Source organism: Benincasa hispida, chromosome 2 (genome assembly GCF_027475165.1).
Source record: "Benincasa hispida cultivar pf3 chromosome 2, pf3_genome.v1.1, whole genome shotgun sequence".
NCBI classification, from domain to species: Eukaryota; Viridiplantae; Streptophyta; class Magnoliopsida; order Cucurbitales; family Cucurbitaceae; genus Benincasa; species Benincasa hispida.
The window spans coordinates 7999424-8010526 of NC_143479.1; the positions used below are offsets into that span (position 1 = coordinate 7999424).

At 28.0% G+C, this 11103-nt stretch overlaps 1 protein-coding gene across 1 annotated transcript; it reads right to left on the reverse strand.

Moving 5' to 3' along the window:
- Positions 1–2383: 2383 nt before the first annotated feature.
- LOC120071767 (WRKY transcription factor 72A-like) lies at positions 2384–7889 on the reverse strand. Its single transcript, XM_039024149.2, has 5 exons — positions 7673–7889; positions 6844–6927; positions 4865–5434; positions 4276–4389; positions 2384–3448 (listed from the first exon to the last, which is right to left on the reverse strand). Exons 1-5 carry the CDS (start codon positions 7775–7777, stop codon positions 2603–2605), a joined length of 1719 nt encoding a protein of 572 aa, XP_038880077.1. The 5' UTR covers positions 7778–7889; the 3' UTR covers positions 2384–2602.
- Between the last annotated feature and the right edge of the window lie 3214 nt (positions 7890–11103).

The window sequence follows — 11103 nt, forward strand, 5'->3', positions numbered from 1 at the left end:
TATTTTTTAACTCATCATTTTGTTCTTCCACGACTTTGCTTTTTACCATATAAGAATAGAACATGTGATTGTTAAACTATTTTCTTTTAAACGAAGAAGAACATGTGATGGTTTATATATATAATGAAAATTAAACGTATTAAAGATGTAATGAAGAATGCAATAAATTTTGAATTATTTTTTAGTTCATGTACACATATACATGATGATATGATGATGAAGATTATTATTATTATTATTATTTTTGAAATTTTCTACAAAAGGAGATGACTATGCATATAAATAATGCAAATGTCTTCTCATATTTTGACTTCAAACACTAATAATAATGCAAATGGGGAGTTATAAAATTAACATCATATTAATAAAATAATATTAATAACATAACATTAATAATATAACATATGGGTGATTAATTAACCATTAACTAATAAATCATATATTACGCATCATATTAAAATACAACTCTCCCTTATAACCTATAGTTTTAATATGAATTTCATTCATATCAATTTCAACCTATAGTATTTATATGAATTTTATTCATATAAATAATATATGAACCTTATTCAAACACATATTGTATAGTTTTAATTATAAATCATATTTATAGTTAACTACGTGCTATAATGTATCATATACATTATAATATATATTAATCACATTAATATAATCAATACCTTTAATTCCCTTAAATAATTTGAACAATTCAAATTCAAATTATTCCAAAAACAAGTATAACTTGTTTTATCTTTAGTGAGCTAGTAAAGGGATCTTATGGATCTACAGTTTAGAAGCACCAATGATATGAAATTAATTAATTGAACTTTTTAATTGAATTAATCAATATTCATTGATTGTCGGTCACTCCACTAAAGACCGACAGCTGCACTCTTCGCACTGTAGATATATTTCTGTGTCCATGAAAATAACCAATCAATAATGAGTTCACTCTTCACGAATCGCTCGTAACTACAACTGTGTCAAATTACTGTTTTATCCCTATAGTTACATTTAACTTCTCAAGTACCACCAATCCCTCTAATGAACAATTAGTTATAGTCTAATTATAAACTAAACCCTTCTCTAGCTAGTGAGAGGGTGAGACGCCTCATTTTTCAAGACCCAAAATCAACTCTTAAGGGAGCAATTCATCTGCTTACCCGATGGACGGGAAAGAGAGAATTCCATCTTGTGTAGTTGTGTTCCCAACTTCCTATTCGGATAAATCCTCAAAATGGTAGACATATTGAGTTGACAGATCTGGCCACTCTCACCCATATAGATCAAAGGACTGCCCTCATAGAGAGGAAATCACAACTCATTCAGGATTAAGGTCAAGTTACTTATGGTTATCCTAGTGAAATGTAAGTCTATTCAAGTAACGGTGTTATAAAGAGAGCTAATCATTTCAATGTTCGATTCTATACAAACTCTTTGTATAGAATACTCTCACTCACATGTCTCCACATGAATGATCAGGATCATATCATTTGTAACACTTTACAATTATTGTAAAAATTACAAAGTGAATCGTATCTATAGTGTCGTCTGGATAAGGTATCCCGTCTCATCCATATACTACAGACCGTTCAGATTATTACTTAAACATGATTCATTCGTATGTCAACTACATACATGTTTTAAGCTACATGAAATAACCTTGGATCTTAGTTTATTGGATTTGGGTTAAAACATACTAAATGTCAAATAAAATAACACTTTATTTTATTAAATAAATAATTTTCGTACCAAATAAATTATTAACTACGAAACCCATGAGATTTAAGGCATTAATTCTAATAATAGCAAATTTAGATCCAACTCTTAGAGTCTACTGGTTATCGACTATATCACTAATAGTAGTCTGTCATTAATAGATTTTGGTACATTTGCAATTCTTTAAAAATGTTTTTTACACTTAATTATTAATTCTAAAAGTGTTGTCCATTGCAACTACCCTATTATTTTATAGTATTAATAGAATTCGATTTAAAACTCAATTTGCTTTCTTTCTCTTATTCTGCAACCTATTATTTTTTTAGTGCAATTAAAATTTTATTAAAATTATAAAGAAAAAAACTGAAAATATGATTAATTTGAGGTCTTAAGTTTATATATTTTATAATGAAAAAGGTAGCTAACCTATATATGGGAATTTTGGAATAAAAGTGTAAAGAATGGAATAAAAGGACAAACTTTTCTAAAAAGAAATAAATAAAAGAACAAACTAATAACACCAAATTACAACAAATGTCATGGCTAGCTAATTAATCTGTCTATGCATTATGTTGTCAATATATATATTCACACACTATGAGCTACAAAATTACTATACATATACAGTAAATGAGAATACAGTTCTGAAAAAAAAAAAGATAACTAATGAAAATCTGTTGATCAATTCACATCCAAAAATTGTCTACATATGAACATTTCTCTTGACATGATATCAATGGCTGAAAGTCTAGCTTTCTTTTTTTTATCAAAAAAAGAAAGAAAAAAGAAAAAAGAAAGAAAGAAAAAGAGAGAGAACTCTTGATTTGTTGATGGGTTATTTACAAATCTCAAGTTCTAAATAAAATTCATCATCCAACATTTTTCACTTCCCATTTTCTCTACTATCGGCAGGAGATGAAGAAGGACTCTTGGAGGTGGAGCATGTTAATGACTTAGCTGCTTGTGCTCCTCCAACTAAGCTAGAAATAGGAGCACCCATCTCCCCGCCATTTCCACCGCCGATAATCGAGCTCAAGGCAGCTGCCAATGCCGATTGGAAACTTGGGTCCGACGTAATTGCCTTAGTTGCTGCGGCTATCGTGTCCGGTAGCGGCGGCTGTGTCGGCGGAGTTGAAGATTTGGAAAATTGTTGAAGATAGGTTTGATAAATGTTAGTGTGGAGAGGGAGTTGTTTAGCAAAATCTGATGCCATTCCTATCATTGCATTATTTTTGCTTATATTACTATAAGGTTGATAGCCACTATTATTATTGTTGTTGTTCCAAGACATGAAGTTGGGCTGAGAAGAGCCAAAATCAAGGCTTGTGAAAGGATATTTTGGGGGATAATTATTATTAATAGTGGAAGGAATATTCTTATGGAAAGGAGAGGAGGAGGAAGTTGAAGGAGGGTTTGAAGTGAGGTCTAAAGTGATTGTGGGATGGTTGAGGGAAGATAGCATTGAAGAGTTTGGCAAGTAGAATTGCTTTGAATTGGTGTTGTTAGAGAGATACATGTTCATTCCATGAAGATTTGCTGCGGCGGCAGTAGTGGCGAATGAAGGGTTAAGACCGGGTTGAGAGGTGGAGGAGGAAGGGCCCGAGAGGAGCATCGAGGCCGCGGCGGAGGTGGTGGAAGCCATGGCCATGGCTGAAACAGGTAGAGGATGGTTGTGAGTTCCTTCATAGGTGGTGATTAGTATGGAAATATCATCCACACTCCTTTGCACCTGCAGATACACATATATATGTATAAAATAATATTAAAATAAATAGTTACTTGATTTGATTTTTATTTGTTCAATTGATTTTGACAAAATTTTGGATTGATTTCACAAAAACTTTAGGTTTGAAGCTCTACCACCTGTTTGATTTTGATTTCCTTTTTAAATGAAAATAGAATCATTACAATTGACAGAGTTAATAAGTGTATAGCAACATTTTTAAAAAAGTGCACACATATAGCAAAACCTATAAATGATTGACTCTATCGCTGATAAACTTTTATCAGTGATAAACTTCCTATCATGTAATAGACTTTAAATTTTATTATATTTGTAAATTTTTATGTAGTGTACTATATTTGTTAGTGTTTTGAGCCTGATTACTATATTTATAATTATCACTTAAAAATACTTTTTGTTTATACTTTTGTAAGAAGATGTCTTTCATCATACAAAATAAACATGTTAATAATTTTATTTATAATCGAACAAACCTAAATTTATAAATACCTTACAAAATAGGATTTAACTTTGGATTTTTTTTTTAAATACAAAAATATGGGTATAGAAATTTGACTTTTAAATCTAAAAAAAATGAGTATATGCCAATTAATGCAAAAAAAACTAATCAAGTTATGATAATTAGGTTGAGATTAGGCAAAACTTTTGTAACATTTCAAAGGACGTTATTACTATTGTACATGCAAAACATGGTCAAACTAATTAACATGCATATTCCAAAAAAAAAAAAAAAAAAAAAAAAAAAAAAAAAAAAAAAAAAAAAAAAAAAAACTCAATTAGATAAAAGAAAATAATAATAATAAAAAAATTACCTGTTTCCTTACTGGACATGTGGGTGCACCAGTGCAACGATAATAAGCTCTAGGGCAAGGATTTCCTTTTGCAATCTTTTGTCCATATTTTCTCCATTGACATCCATCGTTCATCTGCATACCACTTTATCGTTCTTCAATCCAAAATCACCTTTAAATAATTATATATAAATACTCGACCGTTTGCTTATATCCGAATCAAAATCAAGGAATGAAAATGAAAATTGCAGGACCCATTTTATTCTTTTTCTATATTAAATAAAATGTGGGGGTCCACTCCAAATTTGACAATTCTATTTTGTTTCATTTTAAAACTTTTTTTGAAGCACTTCTTATCTATTTTAGAAACTCTTCAAACTCATTGTTTTTCATCCAACACAAACATTATTACCCTTTTTATAAACATGCCCAACAAGTGTATATATATATATATATAGTGTTATAAACATATTATCTTTTATAAACATGGCTAACAAGTAAACTCAACTAACAATAACATAACATAAAAAAGTTAGATGTTTGATTCTTCCACCCCATGTATGGCAAAAAAAAAAAGTTAATATATATATATATATATACAGTGACTAACCGTTGGAGTATCACACCGAGCTCTCACACAAACTCTAGCTTTCTTGGGAGGATTTTGCTGAGAAACCTCATCTTCTCCGATGGCGGGTGGGGGCAAACCGTCGGGCTTCGACATTTTACCCGGCGGCCAAGTATGTCCGGCTTCTTCCTCTTTAGGTTCACTATTGGTTGGACTTTGAATATGGTGATGATCCATCGATGGGGTTTGAATAATATAATCTTGTTTGAGGTCTAAGATGTTTTGATGATGATCATGATGATCTAATTTAGTTAGTGAGGAGGAAGAAGTGTTGATCTTGTTTTGATGGGTTGAGAATCTTCCTAATGTGAGTGAAACCATATCATCAACTTCTTCAACTTCATGATCATTATTTATTGTACTTCCACTTGTTTGTGTTGATTTTTTTCCTTCTCTAATTTGATGATTCGTCATCTCATGGAACTTCCTTTTCAATGTTTCGTAATCTTTAATTATTTCATCCAAATACCTTTTTAGCCTCTCGTTTTCTTCCCTTACTTCCCTCATTTCAACTTTTGTCCTTTTAATTCTTTCTTCAGGGTGTTGATTATCCTGTACATTTACATCATAAAATCACATTACATATCATTTATAATACCGTTCTATAGATGCAATGCATTTAAAGTATTAAGCTAAATTTATGACCAAATAAGAAAAATTCATCCCTTAAGATTAAGAGAGAGCTCTCATAAACAAATTAAAGTTCTCTATTTAAATAGGATTTCAAAAACTTTATATTTCGACCCTAAAGTAGTTATTTATGGTCAAAAAAATGACAAATAATTTAGTTAAACCTAAAATACTAATTTAACACTTATAAGGCCTTTTTTTTTTATTAACCTTTCATTTTTATTTTTTGTTTTTGAAAATTAAATCTATTTTCTATTATTTTCTTATAATGATTTGCATGTTTCTTAAGTACAAGAGTTAATTTTTTTAGTCAAATTTCAAAAATGAAAACAAGTTTATAAAAACTAATTTCTTTTTTATTTTTCACAATTTGACTTGTTGTTTGAAAATATTGGTAACTAGTCGATAACAAAACAAAAATTTGAAGGTGAAAAAGGTATTTATATATTTAATTTTCAAAAACTAAAAATTAAAAAACCAAATGAAACTATCAAAAGGTATCTTAGGCTCCGTTGTTTGGTAACTATTTAGTTTTTTTTTTTTTTTTTTTAAATTAGGCCTATAGACACTACTTCCTACTTCCAAATTTACTCTTTTGTTATCTACTTTTACTAGTAGTTTAGAAAATCAAGCCAAATTTTAAAAACTAAAAAAATAATTTTTAAAACCTTGTTTTTATTTTTGGATTTCGGCTAATAATTCAACATTGAACTTAAAAGATGCAAATCATTATAAGAGAGGAAGAGGAAATAAACTTAATTTTAAAAAAGTAAAAAGTAAAATGGTTACCAAACAAAGTCTTAGTTTTTTTTTATTTTTAGTTTTTAAAAATAAAGTCTGTAAACACTTATTTCATCTCTTAAGTTCTTGCTTTTTTAACTAATTTTTGCCAATGTTTTTAAGAATCAAACCAACTTTCGAAAACTAAAAAAAGGTTTTTGTTTTTGAAATTTGGATGAGTATTCAATTCTTGTACATAACAAAAATGTACATCATTATAAGAAATTAAGACGAAATAATAAACTTAAATTTCAAATTTCAAAAGCGAAAAACAAAATGGTTACCAAATAGAGTCTAATTAATCTAAATTAACATCTCCTAAAGTGAGCTTAGCTTAATTACCATACAATTCTTTTCTTGAGGTTAGAAGTTCAATTCTCAACCCCACAATTACTATACTAAAAAAATCTAAATTAACAACCAAACTTCTATTGACTACATTATACAAACAATCTACAAATTAAAACTCCCCATTTATAATTTTCCACACTGATACAAAGCATGACATGTGAGATTAAGCAAAGAAAACTACAGAGTTGCCTTTTTAGTACCTCTTCCTTCCAAGTTGAATTAGAAGCTGATGGGACTGAGAGAGTTTCCATGGAGGGCTTTTCCATGTCACCCATAAAAGGGACCTATATGCAATTCATCAACCCAATTACCATTAATAATTAAGTACACAAAAGAAGAAACTTCTTCAAAGTAATTAAGGAGAAACACAAATCCAGCTAGCTAGGGTTTATTATATCTTTTTCCCATTAGTCAACTTACAAACTTTTCAAATTGACAATGGATTATTAATACGACTACATTAAATTACATCGATTATAATTAAAGAGCAATTTACTAGATAAACGATCGAAATTCAGTGCACGTTTAATTTTTTGGAATAAAATCCTTAAGGTTAACAAACAGCAAATTAACCCATTATTGTAATATGGACAAATTGTTCAATATGAATACATTTTGAACAAGTCCAATGTATTTATTTATTTATTTATTTTTCTGTCAGATTTGGTTCGATTTTAACGACCAACTCTTTGTAAAAAATTAATGGAATTGATAACTAATTAAACTACATGTAAATTGATCTTCACAAAGTAAAATATGCCATTTCATAACAGAAACAAAGACACAAAAGATTCCTAATTTCCAGATTTTTTTTTTAAGAAAATCATATTTTCAACTAAAAAACATGAAGAAATTTTGATTCATTTTTTCCATTAAACATCAACAAGAAATCTCCAAAAACACAATAACCCCACAAAATTTTTTGATCTTATAATTCCAAAGAGATAGATGAAGAAAATCGAAAAGGAAAAGTTTTTTATTAATCCCCCAAAAAAAAGAAAAAGTGGGTATAAAAGATAAACTAATTACCTTGAGAAGAACATCTTGTTTGGGATTGGGAGCAGCTTCTTCATCTTCTCCTCCACTTGATTGAACTCTATCATTTATGGCTGGCAAAGCTTTTTCAGCCTCCATGAAATTACCCTCTTTACTTTTCTTTTCTTTTCTCTCTCTCTGCCTTCAAAAACTTGTCCTCATAATTATAATAGAAATTTATAGATCAAAAGAGATAACAAAGCAGCAGTGTTTGACCACTCTTTCCCTCTCCCCTTTGTTTCTAAGAAAAGTACAAAAATACGATATTTAAAAAAAATAAAATAAAAAAAAAAAGGACTCAGATTCAACTCTTTAATTAAATTACTTATCTCTCATATCCAACACAAATTCAAACTCACAAACTTCTACAACTTAACATTAATATAAAAATAAAAATAAAAAAATAAAAAAATAAAAAACTCTTTTAATTTTCACTTCATTTATATTTTCATGTAGAGAGTGGGTTATGGCGCAATGGCCGGAGGAAGAGAGAATTTATATGTTAAAAAAAATTGATATATATATATGGAAGATGTGTGGATAATTAAATTAGGGTATTTTGAATAATAATTATTATTGTTAATTTAATAAATGTCACATGGGGATTGGTTGAAAGGTCAAAGTTTAAGTTTAACGTGTGCTGCCATGGATGACATTAATTAGTTCTCTCTTTTCTTATCCCTTTGTTATCTTAAACTATACCTCTCTCTTTCTTTTTTTGTCTAAAGGTCAAAACATTTGAGTCTTTGCAAATAAAAATGAACTTCTCATTGTTGGTCTATGCTTTTGACCTTTTTTTAATAAACGTCATATATTCCAATTATATTCATCATTTTAATTAACTTAGTTTCCAAATCATAATACCATTTTCCGAAATTGAAGTCCACCCAACTGATCACAACCATATAAATATCTCAATCTTCTTTATCTTCCGCTTTAAGTTTCCTAATATATATATATATATATATATGATAATTGCATTGGATAACACTTTTAAAGATAATAATTAAGTGTATATCAAACATCAATCTATCTATGATAGACTCTATAAACTTTTACTAGTGATATAACCTATCACTGATAGATCCCTATCGAAAATATAGTTTATCACATAGATTATAAAAGAAAAATCTAAATTTTGCTACATATGCAAATTTTTTTTAATCATGCTATATTTTCAAATACTTTATCGAGCCTAGGGTAATTATTGCATGTTAAAAGGTTAAAAGGGTCACTCTCAAGTACTATAAAATAAGCTTATGATTTTGGTTTTAAATTGTTCTGGTATAAATAATTTATGTGCTTTGATGTACTAATTCTAATTTAAATTATTTATTTGTATTCTCTAGTCTCAAACGAAGAAAAGGGTGTGAGTGACATAAATTAAGCTTTCAAACGTGTGCTGTAATTTTTTGTGGATTTTCTTTGATGTTTTTCATGTAATTTTTTTGTATTTTTTAATTGTTCATTTCTACATTTTTTTTCTTTTTTTTTTACCTATTAGTAGGTTAGAAATGGAAGGTTTTTTTTTTCAAGAATTATTCAGACGAAAAATAGGCGTACAGTGGAGTTTCTACGAATTTTCAATGACTTGAAGATAATAATAATAAAAGTTGATGGTTGAACTTGAATAAATAAATAACTGTGCATATATATGGGAGAGGTGATGCAGATGATCCGACCCGATCCGACCCGGTCAAGGAGGGCAACCAAGTTTGCCGTATAGTTTGCTGGCTAACCTCGGGATCAAGGCCGTTGACTTGCAATTATTATGGATGGATATATATAAATTAGAACTTGTGGCTTTAAATTGAAATATTAAAATTAAATTCATATATATTATAAATATTATTATCAAATATCCGTTAGATGTTCATACTTATTGTGCACTGACTATTTGTCATACCCTCATTTTCTAAAGTGTTATCATGTGTCTCAATATTTGTAATTGTAATCTACCTCCTACTTATTAAATTATCGACATTTCGTAGATTTTGGAATACACACATTCAACATCTAAAAAGATTTGAGAAAATATAGAAATCCATCATTTTTATTTTATTTACTTTTGTTATTTATTTATTTTATATATTTATATATTATGCTTAATTTATTTTATTACTATATTATATTATATTTATTTTAATATTATATTTTTGTTGGTACACCTTTGTATTCTTTAATTTCACAGCAATATATAATATAAATCAATTTCTTTTTGCAAGAACATATATTAATGAATATCCTTTAACAAGTCTCCTTCTGTTTTTTTTTCTTTTTTGAAAAAAAAAACAAGTGTTGCTTTTATATCTATAGTAAATAATAATATTTTTCTCTAATTATGGCACTTTTCTTTGATATCAATTTTGAGCAATTAGATTGGCACATAATCTCATTCTCTCCAATTATTTATATAAAAATAAATTAATCAAATTTTAAAAATTAAAACAAATTGCCACATGTTAATTTTTTTTTATTGAGTGCAACAAGGGCTACACAATACATGAGTATGGCCACGATGCACCCAAGTTTTTCTCACCAATTTTTTTATAATTCTTTTAATATGTAGGAGTTTTTTCTTACATTATGTAAATGGAAAAAAATTAAGGAAATTGTGACAATTTTTTAAAGTTTAAAGTTTAAAATTGTAATGCAAACTTCAATTGGATGAAATTAAAAAGTAATACAACTTATCAAAGTTTATGCATGAATAAAAATTGATTTTTCTTTAATAGTTATTTCAGATTTTGTTAGAATGTCTTCTATTTGTTATTTGGTGCTTTGAATGACTAAGTATGGGTCTCACTGAATTTTTATTTGTATTTATGTTATTTATGATTTTACCTCTAAGATTTAGAAGAGTGTGTTTTATATAAACTTTCTAACTCTATTGTGTCTTGGTAATTTCTAATATGATATTTCTCTCTAATATAATAAGCTAATCACTCCCTCTATTTATAGGTTGTGGTTAACACACTATTAATGAATTATGTAAATCTCTGTATCGATTTCTCTACTATATATGTTTTCTATTTTTCTTAGATCGTCTATTTCATTAAAAAAAAAAAAAAAAAAAAAACTTCTCCTTTTTACATCAAGATTAGATAAAAGATTAGCATATTTGAGTCATAAAAATATTTCCTATTTTGGCCATCTCTTGACATCATTTCATCGACTTCTGGTCAAATATAACTCATAAATTGTCTACGTTTAACGAAATAATTCAAGTTAATTAAAATTTAAATATAGAGTTTATCTTTCCATTAGTTGATTGACTAATACTACACTCAATTGAGTTGTTTTCCTTCTTTTATCCCTTTTCCTTTCGTTCTACAATCAATTGACATTACTACAAATATAAAGAATTCAAAACTTCATACATGAAAAAGATATATATATATATATACATCTTCAGAGTTTAACAA

Excerpts from the sequence above, each read along its gene's own strand:
- LOC120071767 (XM_039024149.2), bottom strand. The coding sequence starts at position 7,777 with ATGGAGGCTGAAAAAGCTTTGCCAGCCATAAATGATAGAGTTCAATCA. Across the intron at positions 5,435-6,843 it reads ATTCAACTTGGAAGGAAGAG|GATAATCAACACCCTGAAGA; the intron begins GTACTAAAAAGG and ends GTAAATGTACAG. Across the intron at positions 4,390-4,864 it reads CTCGGTGTGATACTCCAACG|ATGAACGATGGATGTCAATG; the intron begins GTTAGTCACTGT and ends AGTGGTATGCAG.